The sequence below is a fragment of the Erythrolamprus reginae genome, chromosome 5 (genome assembly GCF_031021105.1).
Source record: "Erythrolamprus reginae isolate rEryReg1 chromosome 5, rEryReg1.hap1, whole genome shotgun sequence".
In the NCBI taxonomy this organism is placed as follows: Eukaryota; Metazoa; Chordata; class Lepidosauria; order Squamata; family Dipsadidae; genus Erythrolamprus; species Erythrolamprus reginae.
The window spans coordinates 116,758,601-116,772,239 of NC_091954.1; the positions used below are offsets into that span (position 1 = coordinate 116,758,601).

Here is a 13,639-nt window from a genome sequence, read left to right on the forward strand (position 1 = left end):
TATCTATCTATCTATCTATCTATCTATCTATCTATCTATCATCTATCTATCTATCTATCTATCTATCTATCTATCTATCTTCTCTATCTATCTATCTATCTATCTATCTATCTATCTCTATCTATCTATCTATCTATCTATCTATCTATCTATCTATCTATCTATCTATCTATCTATCTATCTATCTATGTGGATGTATATACCATCCCATTCCCGGAGGACTCTGGGCGGCTTACACCAAATAAACTTAAATTCAATATAAAAATCCCCCCAAACAAAACGCAACAATATAAAAACCAACCATTAAAAACAATTAAAAACAGCCTGGCGTTTCATTCCTGGTCAGAATTTCCTTCCCAAGCCTTGGGATCTCCTTGTGGTCTCCCTTCCGTGAAATAATTATTTACTAATCTACACAACGATTGATCAAAAAGATCCGTCCCCAGTTACTGGCTTTATTCCAGATGGACAAAAAATGAAGAAGAATAACAGTGTCAGAAGGGACCCTGGGAGGTCTTCTAGTCCACCCCCACCCACAAAGCAGGAAGCCCAGATGCCACTAAAGCCCAGCTCCATTTCCTCAGGAGTTTATGATCAGCCGCGAAGGTTTTTCTCTGCGGAAAAAAACTTTGCTGTTTCACAACCTCTATATTTTTTCTTTATTAGCCAGCTTAGTTTTCTACATTTGTGGGTCAGTTGAGCTTTATAGATTCTGGGATTTTCTCTACTTCTCTTCATTATATTTTATTTTATTTTCAGCTTCAGCTTCACCTTAGTGATCTTTTTCCAGGTCTGGCTTGGCTTCCTTCCTTTATTGTTAAATGGTTTTTTTAAATTCCCCCCCCCCACTTTGTATTCATACAAATATCAGTGCATATACCTCGCATACAGCTCAAGTATGTTTTAGAGTTTTAAAGTATGTGCCAATAATTAAAGGATAATGGTCATAAATTTAGCGAAAGATAACATAGGAGAAGGGAAGGGACACCAAGAGAATATAATTTATAATAATTATAATAATAATAATAATAATAATAATAATAATAATAAACCCTACACTACTTCAAACAAATGGCGATCCAACATCTCCTTAAAAACTTCCAGTGTTGGAGCATTCACAACTTCTGGTGGCAGGCTGTTCCACTGGTTAATTGTTCCAACTGTCAGAAAATTTCTCCTTAGTTCTAAGTTGCTTCTCTCCTTGTTTAGTTTCCACCCATTGCTTCTTGTTCTACCCTCAGGTGCCTTGACTCCTTCTTTGTGGCAACCCCTGAGATATTGGAAGGCTGCTATCTTGTCTCCCCTGGTCCTTCTTTTCATTAAACTAAACATAAACCCAGTTCCTGCAACCGTTCTTCATGTGTTTTGTCCTCCAGTCCCCTAATCATCGTTGTCGCTCTTCTCTGCCCTCTTTCTAGAGTCTCAACATCCTTTTTGCATCGTGGCGACCAAAACTGAATGCAAATATTCCAAGTGTGGCCTTATAAAGTGGTATTAACCCTTCGTGTGATCTTGATTCTCTCCCTCTATTGATGCAGCCTAGAACTGTGTTGGTTTTTTATTTGCTAATTTAATTAGCAATATCCTACCAGTCTGTTTAACATAAAATTTTCATAGAATTGAAGTCACTTAAGAGGGTTAGAGAGGAAGTAAGTTTCTGAGAAGGTAGAGGTGGGGGGTGGGTGAGAAGAGGGAAGGTAGGATGGGGAAAAGGGGGGAGGGAAGAATGTAAGTATGGAAGGAAGAGAAGGAAGCAAGGAAGAACAGAAAGAAGGAGAAAAGGAGGGAGGGAGGGGAGAGAAGGAAGGAAGGAAGGAACAAAGGAATGAGAAAGAGGTAGTGAGAAAGAGGAACGCGAATACAGCCTAGCTAGGCTTTCTGAGATCCTATCCGAGTTGCTATGAACCCAAATCCACCCCGTTCCTGTAATATCCCCATCCTATAGCCGCCTTTCGAGGCCGGAATTCTGCGCGTTTGGCGCAGCTGATTTTCTAACCAAGTCGCCCTTATGAAAGACCCCAGGCGGGGCTCAGCCAAGTTTCTTTCAAAGATCTAGCCAGCGCATCCCCAACGCTGCTCCATCGCTTAGGATCCCTTGAATCTTTCCCCCCTGGGCTTATCTCCCGACTCGTGGTTAGAGCCTCGGTGGCTCAGTGGTTAGAGCGCAGTAATCGCAAGCTACTTCTGCCCATCACCGGTTGCCAGCAGTTTGGAAATAGCCCGAAGGTTTCCGCCTCCCATCAGGGTCTAGAGAAAGTTTCTCCTCCAACTCCCCCCCACCCGTCTCATCCCACCCCGCTCCATCAATCATCTTTGCGAGGGGTCCAACAGAGCAAATAGTCCCCCAACCCGCCGCGTAAAATCAATTTTGGGGGAATCGCGAAATCATCTTTCTTCTCTCCATGGCATTTGAGGAAGGGGTGGAGGGAGAGCGAAGGGCCCGTTCAGGAGGAGGGCGTGGGGATGCCACGCAGGGGTCCCCGTGGGTCTGCCCCTCCCTTTTTCCTCCTCCCCCCACGCCTCTCCGCCTTAACTTGATGGATCTGCTGCGCGCTTAATGGGCCATCAAAACCCCGCCGGGCGCGTTTCGGAGCGCGCGGGGAAGGGGTGGCGGCGCGGGGAGGAGGAGGGGGTCGCGCCCCCTGCCTTGACGTCAGCGGAGGGGCTTTATAAAAGGGGGGGCGCGCCGGTGGAGCCAAGATCGGCCTCGTTCGGCACCCGGCAGCGGAGCAAGTGAAGGCATCCCAACCGCGCCCTGGTCCCAGCTTCGCCGGCATGCTGTTCCCGTGTCGCCTCCGCTGCGCCCTGGCGCTGCTCGTCTCCGTGGCCGTGGCGTGGAGCACCGTGGCAGCCGCGCCTTCCGACCCCAGGCTCCGGCAGTTCCTGCAGAAATCCCTGGCCGCAGCCGCGGGGAAGCAGGTAAAAAGCATCCCAGGCTGGAGGGGGGTAGGATGGAGGTGGCACCAAGAGGTGATCTCCCAGGGCAGGACAGAGTTACGTCTTTCCCCCTCTCCATCCCAAGAGCGGCGGGAGGTTGGGACGGGCCCGATCCCCTGCTTTGTTGAACTCGCTAAAGGCGAAGGTAGACTCTTCTCGCCCCTGGAGGTTCCATTCCCGACTCTTGGGTAGGAAGGGCAGGGAAGTTGTCTTAGGCTAGCGGAGCTCAACGGTCTCGACCCGCCCGAAGGGAGCAGCGCGCGAAGACCCCGGCTTGATTGGTTTCCGTTGGAAAACGTTCGCTGGGAATAAACTGTGGCTGAGGCTGGAGGCTCGAAACTGAGCTGCTAGGGCTCATGAAGGAACGGTTCGGTGAAATCAGGCTGAGGATTCAGCAGGGGGGAATCTGGCCAGCTCCCCCCGTGAAGGGCTGGGTGTCAGTGGGAGCAATGGATGGGTAGATGAATAGATGGATGGGTGGATGAGTGGATGGGTAGATAGATAGATAGGTAGGTAGGTAGGTAGGTAGATAGGTAGGTAGGTAGAGACAGACAGACAGATAGACAGACACAGAGAAAGAGAGAGAAAGAGAGATACAGAGATAGAGACACACACACAGAGAGAGAGATACAGAGAAACAAAGAGAGAGAGAGAGAGAGAAAGAGAGAGATAGAGACAGAGAGAGACACAGAGAGAGAGATAGAGACAGAAAGAGACAGAGAGATAGAGAGAGATACACACAGAGAGATAGAGAGACAGAGAGATAGAGAAAGGAGAGAGATACACAGAAAGAGATACACAGACACACAAGACACCCAAACTCACACCCACCCACGCAGAGAGAGAGAGAGAGAGAGAGAGAGAGAGAGAGCGAACAAGAAAGAGAATGAGAGAGAAGGGTGAAAAAGAGAGAGAGAGAATGAGAGAGAGAGAGAGAACAAAGAGGGGGAAACAAGAGAGAGACAACGAGAGAGAAAGAGAGAACAAGTGTGTGAGAGAAAACAAGAGAGAGAATGAAAGAGTACAAGAAAGAGAAAGAGAGAATGAGAGAAAGAAAGAAAGAAAGAAAGAAAGAAAGAAAGAAAGAGAGAACAAGTGAAAAGGGAAACAAGAGAGAACACACACACAGAGAGAGAAAACAAGAGAAAGAAGTGTGAGAGAGAAAATGAGAAAGAATGAAAGAGAGAGAGTACAAGAAAGAGAAAGAGAGAACAGAGAGAGAGATAAAACAAGAGAGGGACTAAGAAAGAGAGAACAAGCGAGAGAAAATGAGAGAGAATGAGAAAGAGAGAGAAAGAGAGGACAAGAACAAGAAAGAGAAAAAGAACGAGAGAAAGAAAAAACAAGTGAAAGAGGGAGAGAACGAGAGAGAACACACAGAGAGAATGAGAGAGAAAGAGTACAAGAAAGAGAACTAGAGAGAGATAAAACAAGAGGGAGAGAAAGAAAGAGAGAAAAAGCAAGAGAGAAAATGAGAGAGAAAGAGAGCAAGAGAGAGAGAAGAAATAAGAGGAGAGAGAACGAGGAAGAAAGAGAGAAACAGATTTTCTCTGTTCCTTGTAAGCCAGCACAGCCGCTTCTTCCCATAGACAAAGACCCCCAGATTTGCCTCCACCCTCCAAACCCCCCCACCATCCTGCTGCCCCCTAAATAATTGCATAGGTCGGGATGAAGTGAGCAAAAACGAGAAACCTACTCAATGAAAGTTGCGCAGCTGGGAAAGTGTGAAGCTGTCCAGGGTCCTGAAAAAAAGGTTTCCGCTCCGACAGTCCAAGATTAAACTCGGATAGCCGGTCTTGCTGATGTAAGCAGCTCTAAATAGTACATGGGTTGTTTTTTCTGATAGATGCGCCATATATACACATGCACAGACCACACAAAAAATACACCAACACACTCTAACGCGAGATTGATCTGCCTTTGGTCTAAAATGATGTAGGGACTGCTTGCTTGTGCGTTGGGGTTGGACTAGATAGGAACATAATAAATATAGACCTTTATTATAGCCAAAGACCATCAATATAATAATAATAATTTAAAAAACAAAAAACCCAGAAAAACAGAACATCCAAGAACCGTTTCCGATTCTTAGAATCTAGACATTTTAGTATCTCTTTGATCCTAGTAGCAGATTCTTGGGTGATAAATGCAGTCCTCGACTTACAACAGTTGGTTGATCATCCAAAGTTGGTTGTCACCCAAGTCAACAAAGACATGATGGGTGTTGAGGTTCTTGGACATCTGGAGACATATGACTTACAAAATTCAGCACTTTTGGCTGAACAACCAAAATTGACCCACTGTAAATAAAAGATGTACATATCTCCCTATGATGAAGGCACACATTTGTGACGAATCTGCTACTGTGCAGAATCTGGCCACCTGTGTAGTAGGGACTCCTTGCTTGTGTGTTGGGGTTGGACTAGATAAGAACCTAAGAAGAGCCCTGCTGAATGGGGCCAAAGCCCATCGAGTCCAGCATTCTATATCACACAGTGGCCCCCCAATTGTCCATGGGGATCTTGAGCAGAAAGAGGCATGTTTAAATTCATTTACTGTGGATTTACCAACCACGTCTGCTGGAAGTTTATTCCAAGCATTTATGACTCTTTCCGTCAAATAATATTTCCTCACGTTGCTTTTGATCTTTCCCCCAACTAACCTCAGATTGTGCCCCCTTGTTCTTGGGTTCACTTTCCTATTAAAAACACTTCCGTCCTTAACCTTGTTTAACCCTTGAACATATTTAAATGTTTCAATTGTGTCCCCCCTTTCCCTTCTGTCCTCCAGACTAGACAGAGAGAGTTCATAAAGTCTTTCCTGATACGTTTTATGCTTAAGACCTTCCACCATTTTTGTAGCCCGCCTTTGGACCCGTTCAATTTGATCCATTTGTAGGTGAGGTCTCCAGAGCTGAGCACAGTATTCCAATTTGTAGCAAAGAGATGATACAACGGAGTGGACCAGAAATCTAGAATATTTATAGATTGCATTAAAAAAAATACAGCTGGAGTTATACCCACCTTGCTGGGGATATGAAAACTGTGGCTAACGGTAAACAGAACTGCAAAATAACTACGTAGCAACATTCGTATTGCATACTAGCTAAATGAATGCAGGCAAGTTTTACAACGCTTGTCTGAATGAGGCTGCGATTAAGCGAGTTGTAGAAAGCCAGCGCATCTTGGCTTTTGAAAGGTTGGAGGCATGAGACCAATGAGCAAGAACGCCAAAGAAGAAGGTGGAATTCTGTAGAAATAAGAACACAATTTTTGCTTTTGTTTCTTTGCACAAACCTGTTCCAAAAATCATGCAAAGTAACAACTTGTAGAGAAGCAAGATGGATGAGTCAGTGTAGATTTTTAGCATGGTTTTTTTCTTAAGTTTAACAACTTTAAGATGTTTAACAAGGTTGAAAAACACAACTGTATTAAATGGGGAAAAATATTCTTTTGAGCTGCTTTCCAGCCATTAATCCTTGAAGGCATTTTGCTTCTTTAGGAATTGGTCTGTGTTTGTTTTCCCCCCAATCTGAACCATCTGCAGATGTGGTGCAACACCAATGTGTTTAATTCCATCAGTGGGGAGGTCTAAGTGGGGAAGGCCCACACATCTGGAAGATGGCCAGGGGTTGGAAAGGGTGGCTATGCGCTCACCAAATCAGACAGGAGAGGGAAATCAAATGGCAGAACGCTCGCGTAAGTAAGCCAAGCTGTATTTTACAATGGCGATTCCTAAAAGACCACGGGGGTTCACTCTCTGGATTTTTAGAAACATAGAAACATAGAAGATTGACAGCAGAAAAAGACCACCTGGTCCATCTAGTCTGCCCTTATACTATTTCCTTAGGATGGATTTATGTTTATCCCAAGCAGATTTCAATTCAGTGACTGTGGATTTACCAACCATGCCTGGTGGAAGTTTGTTCCAGGCATCTACTACTTTTGCATCTACAATCTCTTTTTAATGGGAGATTATTATTCTGCTCCTGTGGAGAGCAAAGCTAGTCTTCAGCTTACAAACTGTTCATTTAGTGACCGATCCGAGTTACAGCGGCAAGGGGAAAAAGTGAATTAAGATTGTTTTTCACATTTATGACAGTATCCCAATACTCAGGTGATCCAAATTCAGAAATTTGGCAAGGGTTTTTTATTTACTCCTTTTTAAAAATAGACTTTATTAAACAATTAAAATAAACAAAATTAACAAACAATTAAAATAAACAAAATTAACAAACAATTAAAATAAACAAAATTAAACAATTAAAATAAACAAAATTAACAAACAATTAAAATAAACAAAATTAACAAACAATTAATATAAACAAAATTAACAAACAATTAAAATAAACAAAATTAAACAATTAAAATAAACAAAATTAACAAACATGCTTGATATTGGTTGAAGTTTTTAGGTTTAAATTTCAGCAGCTTACCATTCTTTTTTCTACATACATTTTAGGTCAATTAAGTAATTTGTTCTTATTTAATTATCCAGTTATCACATAAGCCTAGACTGAATTTATACATGATAAAGAGAAAAGGAAAGAAAAGAGAGAAAAAGGAAAAAAAGAAAAGAGAAAAAAGGAAAGAAAAGAGAAAGAGAAAAAAGAAAAAGAAAGGTTAAAAAAAAGAAAAAAGGAAGGAAAAAGAAAGAGATGCTATTGGTCAACTGTTTCCGTTGACTCACGTATTTAAGCGAACTGTTTCCAATTGCATTTATGCAATTAGTGAATTCTTAATTTGTAAATACATAGAAACATAAGAACATAGAAAATTGATGGCAGAAAAAGACCTCCTGGTCCATCTCGTCTGCCCTTATACTATTTCCTGTATTTTATCTGAGGATGGAACTATGTTTATTCCAGGCATGTTTAAATTCAGTGCTAGTGGATTTACCAACCACGTCTGCTGGAAGTTTGTTCCAAGCATCTACTACTCTTTCAGTAGAATAATATTTTCTCACGTTGCTTCTAATCTTTCCCCCAACTAACCTCAGATTGTGCCCCCTTGTTCTTGGGTTCACTTTCCTATTTAAAATATAGTTATACAGTATAATACATTTATTTAGAATAATATATACATACATATAAATATGTGCAGAGGTGATATATGTTGTCATATATGAGGGTTTTTTATTTTCAATGTCGCTAATTTAACAAATGCAATGCTTCACTTAAAGGATTGTGGCAAGAAAAGTCACCAGGTGGGACAGACTCGCCGCAACAAATAATTCCCCTTAGCAACATACATTTGGGGCTCGGTTATAATCGTCACTTGAGGACTAGATAGGACAGCCAGTCCTCAATTTATGATGGATTGCTTAGTGAACACTAGAAGTTACGACGGACCTACCTTTGGGATAACTTAAGACCCAGATTCGAAACTCTGAAGGGCAGGCCCTTCCTCACCTCACCCAAGTCATGGGACCAAACGCCATTTGCAGCATACGACGGTGATGTGACCGTATTTATAATGGCTTTGCAGAAAAATGGCTATTTCCAACATTCGGCGAAACTGGGCCCATAGCAAACTGTTGATTTGTTTAATGAATACTGCAAAAATGTCATTTTACAACTGTCCCTGTATTTTATGATCCTCCCAACGTATGATGGGATGGTAGGCTCCATTATGGTCATAAATTGAGGTTTACCTGCTCCTTAATTTGAGTTAATGAAAGATCCAATAGATATTATACATCTGTCTGTCTGTCTGTCTGTCTATCTTTAGTTCTATCATGTATTTAACGATAACCATCCATCCATTCATCCATCCATCCATCCATCCATCCATCCATCCATCCATCCATCCATCCATCCATTTATCTATTTCTCTCTCTTTATCTATCTTTAGTTCTATCATGCATTTAACTATTTAATCACCCACCCACCCATCCCTATCTACCTATCTACCTATCTACCTATCTACCTATCTACCTATCTACCTATCTACCTATCTACCTATCTACCTATCTACCTATCTACCTATCTACCTATCTACCTATCTACCTATCTACCTATCTACCTATCTACCTATCTACCTATCTACCTATCTACCTATCTACCTATCTACCTATCTACCTATCTACCTATCTACCTATCTACCTATCTACCTATCTACCTATCTACCTATCTACCTATCTACCTATCTACCTATCTACCTATCTACCTATCTACCTATCTACCTATCTACCTATCTACCTACCTACCTATCTACCTATCTACCTATCTACCTATCTACCTATCTACCTATCTACCTACCTATCTACCTACCTATCTACCTACAGTATTTACCTACAGTATCTACCTATAGTATCTACCTATCTACCTATCTACCTACAGTACCTACCTATAGTATCTACCTATCTACCTATTTACTTATCTACCTATCCATCCATCCATCCATCCATCCATCTTTACTATATAGGGGTTATGAGGTGGTTAAAAGATAATGTTAATTCATATTCTCATTCTTGTAGCATAATAACTAATGCAGAATTATTCACCTCTGCTTGTTTCCAGTTTTCCAGTTCATTGTATTGTGTGAATCTGGGAAAAGCAGTGACTTTTAGTTAACACGATAAGGGACTTGGGGGCCCACAGCCACCGATAACCGAGTTAGCCACATTCATTCACATCTAACCAGGTTAGCTGCAATTGCACGACCTGTTAAGCTAGATGAGAGTTAACCTTAAATAAACCGCTTGTTCCTTGCTCAAGTTGTCATAACAAATGCAATTTGTGGTGAGTTTATAGTTCACAGTTAAGAGCAAAAGAAAGTCAGTTGGATGTGCGTTGTGTTAAAACCCACACTCAAAAAAGGCTGCCTGAAGGTTGAACTTGCGACTGTGGGGATGCGCCCACAGTGTAAATGTGAGAATTGGGGGGACCTCCAATGGCATCATCACTGGAACTCTTAATTTGCCCCTTGGATCTGGGACGGTGGCGCAGTGGTTAGAATGCAGAATTGCAAGGCTGACTCTGCCCACAGCCAGGAAGTTCGATCCTGACCAGCTAAAGGTTGCCTTGTCTTTCCGTCCTTCCGAGGTCAGTAAAACAAGGACCCAGATTGTTGGGGGCAAGAGGCTGACTCCGGACACAGTTTAGAGAGGGCTATAAAGCACTTTGAAGGAGTATATAAGTGTAGTGCTATTGCTATTTCCTTCCTTCCTTCCTTCCTTCCTTCCTTCCTTCCTTCCTTCCTTCCGTGATTCGATCACAGCCAGTATTTAAGTATAGTGCTATTGCTATTTCCTTCCTTCCTTCCATCCATCCATCCATCCTTCCTTCCATCTTCCTTCCTTCCATCCTCCTTCCTTCCTTCCTTTGTTCCTTCCTTTGTTCCTTCCTTTGTTCCTTCCTTCATTCCTTCGTTCCTTCCATCCATCCATCCTTCCATCTTCCTTCCTTCCTTCCATCCTCCTTCCTTCATTCCTTCATTTGTTCCTTCCTTCCTTCCTTCTTTCCTTTCATCCTTCCTTCCCTCCCTCCATTTCATTCCCATCTCCTTCCTTCCTTCCTTCCTTCCATGGGGAAGCACCAGGATTTGCTTAACAATCTTGTGGCTAAATTAACCAACGGCAGCAATTCGCTTGGCAAGAAAGGTTGGGGAAATGGGGCTGGCCATAGTGCACTTTGCCGTCTCTCTTATTGACAGAAATCTGAGGCTCGGTTGTGGTTGTAAATTCAGGACTACTGGTCCAAATCTTATTCTCCTTTCCTGTAATTTAGCTCCTTTCAATGGCTTCACGTTCCATGTGCGATATGAGCTCTAAATTGAATATTTTCGGTTATTGCAGCTGTTCCATCCAGGTGTTCCTTTTTTGTAAAGATTAGCCTGTGGCACAAACGTCGTCTTTTCCTTTTGCAAGGCTGCCATTTGTTAGTAATGGTGCAGGGTCTCCTGCTTTGGGTGGAGGGTTTGGCTAGATGACCTCCAAGGTCCCTTCCAACTCTTGTAATTCTATATTCAATGGAGCAGAAATTGCTTTCGGAAGTTGTGGGAACTTCATCCCTGGAGGCTTTCGAGAAGAGACTGGACAGCCATCGGTCAGAAATGATTTAGGGTATCTTGTTTGGGTAGAGGTTTTGACTAGAGGACATCCAAGGTCCCTTCCAATTCATCTAATCTAATCTAATCCAATCTAATCCAACCCAACCCAACCCAATGCAACCCAACCCAACCCAATGCAACCCAAGCCAAGCCAAGCCAAGCCAAGCCAACCCAACCCAACCCAACCCAATCCAACCCAATCCAATCTAATCTAATCTAATCCAATCCAACCCAATCTAATATAATGCCATGATTCGGAGTAGAATGCATAGAATGGGTAAAATCTTGGCTAAACAAAAAAATAAATAAATCCATAGCATGAAAGCGCAACAGTTGTGTTGCATCGCAGCTAAACCAAGGTGGATTTTGCACGTTGCGTAAACGCAGCCTCTAAAATTATATGCATGGATTTCCCAGCCATCCCACTCCTAGTTAATGCTGTTGCCATCACCCCCAGGTAAAATCCTCATCTTGCGACTGGCAATTGGGATCAGAAGAGATCTGTTCCAGTATTTGAGGGGCTTGCCACAAAGAAGAGAAGACCAACCTTTCTGCAAAGCTCAAGGAAGGAAGGAAGGAAGGAAGGAAGGAAGGAAGGAAGGAAGGAAGGAAGGAAGGAAGGAAGCTTTAGGGAGGGCCTCCTCGTCCTAATATTACATGATAGAGAAAATAATTTTTCTCTATCCACCTTTTTTAACCCATAGATGATTTTATATAAGAAAGAGAGAGACAGAAGGAAAGAGAGGACAAGGAGGAGTGAAGGAAAAGTAGGTAGGAGGAGAAAAGGGTTTGATGAAGGACGGAGTGTGCCAAAAAGAACAGCTAGAGGGGCAGACTGGTGTTGGTCAAAAGCGGGGGAATCAATCAATTAATTACGATTTTGGCTTGTGAAATAAAGAATAATTTGGGATTATGTAATATTGAAAGGTATATACAGTAGTACCTCTACCTACAAATGCCTCTACTTACGAACTTTTCATAAGGACTGGGTGTTCAGATTTTATTTGCCTCTTCTCAAGAACCATTTTCCACTTATAAACCCGAGCCTCCAAAACTGTAACTGAAAAAGGCAGGAAGAAGCCTCCATGGGGCCTCTCTAGGAATGTCCTGGGAGGAAACAGGGCCGGAACAGGTGGGGAGAAGCCTCTGTGGGGCCTCTCTAGGAATCTCCAGGGAGGAAGGGCCAGAAAAGGCAGGGAGAAGCCTCCGTGGGGCCTCTCTAGGAATCTCCTGGGAGGAAACAGGGCCTCCACCCTCCCTGTGGTTTCCCCAATCGCACGCATTATTTGCTTTTACATTTATTCCTATGGGAAAAATCGCTTCTTCTTATAAAACTTTCTACTTAAGAACCTGGTCATGGAACGAATAAAGTCCGTAAGTACAGGTCCCACTACACATGTTAAAATTGTATAATTTGTATGTGAAGGTGGAAAAAATTTTTAAAAAACTTTTTGAAAAAATATATCTCTTTTTGTGTGTTTTTTTGCCTTCCAAGGAACTAGCGAAATATTTCCTGGCGGAGTTACTCTCCGAACCCAACCAGCCGGACAACGAGGCCCTGAGTTCCGACGACCTCTCGCGCGGCGCTGAACAAGATGAGGTCCGACTGGAACTGGAGAGATCAGCCAACTTGAACCCGGGTCTGGCCGCTCGGGAGCGCAAAGCCGGATGCAAAAATTTCTTTTGGAAAACTTTCACTTCTTGTTAGCTTTTGAAATCTCCCCTTCCCTCCTCCTCCTCCCCCCCCCCCCTCTCTCATTTCTCAGTCTCTTCATGCCAGGAGCTGAAGACTGTAATATAATAATAATAAAAACGATATTGTTAAGGTAATAAGGGGGGGGAAAGATGGGGAAAAAAAGGTACCACTTGGTTTTCAAGCTGTTTTAATAAAGCTTCCTGTTTCAAATTCTACACACCCTTCTGGAGTTTTGCCTTCTCTCTTTGCTGCGTTTTTTTGCTGGTTGGAATTCTAGCAATAAAAGCTTGTGTTGCAAAGCTTCCTCCTTGCAGCTTTTCTCTCTACCACTGATGGGTTAAGGCTCATCAACCAATCAATCAATCAATCATGAAAACAATCATCCACCGATTGAAATTCAAAGCAAGACATCTTTTCCGTTAAATGTCCTTTTACACAATGAAAAAAATTGAGCAAAATCTGTCAAGTAACTGGTCTGAAATTAGGGAGGGGCCCCTAAAATGAGATTTGAGAAATTAACATTCAGGTTAATGTATGTTGTGTGAATGGAAGCACAATGTAATTAGAAAGGCCTTTTGGAATGGAGTGGAGTGGAGTAGAATGGAATGGAATAGAATGAGATAGAACATAATATTAAATTGGAATAGAATAAGGAATAGAACAGAACAGAATAGAATAACAGAGTTGGAAGGTTTACATCTGGTGTGAAAACAACAACTGTCTAAATTAAACTCACTGGGTGAATTCATACACTAGTGAAACTGTACAAAAATGTACATTGGTCTTTATTTATTCATTTGTCCAATACTCAAATACATAGGAAGAAAAATAGACATGTAGTAATATATATAAGGGTAAAAGTGAACTTAGAGGAGAGGATATATGAAAGAAAGAAAATATATATGATAAGTGAGAGAAAGGAAAGACAATTGGATAGGGGACGAAAGGCAAACCA

The 13,639-nt window shown here is 42.4% G+C and overlaps 1 protein-coding gene across 1 annotated transcript; it reads left to right on the forward strand.

Moving 5' to 3' along the window:
* The first annotated feature begins 2,721 nt into the window (after window positions 1-2,721).
* On the forward strand, window positions 2,722-12,895 carry SST (somatostatin). Its single transcript, XM_070754181.1, has 2 exons — window positions 2,722-2,919; window positions 12,484-12,895. The coding sequence occupies exons 1-2, from the start codon at window positions 2,776-2,778 to the stop codon at window positions 12,694-12,696; spliced, it is 357 nt and encodes a 118-aa protein (XP_070610282.1). The 5' UTR covers window positions 2,722-2,775; the 3' UTR covers window positions 12,697-12,895.
* The last annotated feature ends 744 nt before the right edge of the window (window positions 12,896-13,639 follow it).

Bases quoted from the DNA above. Each gene is read 5' to 3' on its own strand.
- SST (XM_070754181.1), top strand. From the start codon at position 2,776: ATGCTGTTCCCGTGTCGCCTCCGCTGCGCCCTGGCGCTGCTCGTCTCC. The intron at 2,920-12,483 runs GTAAAAAGCATC...TTGCCTTCCAAG, and splicing joins CCGCAGCCGCGGGGAAGCAG to GAACTAGCGAAATATTTCCT.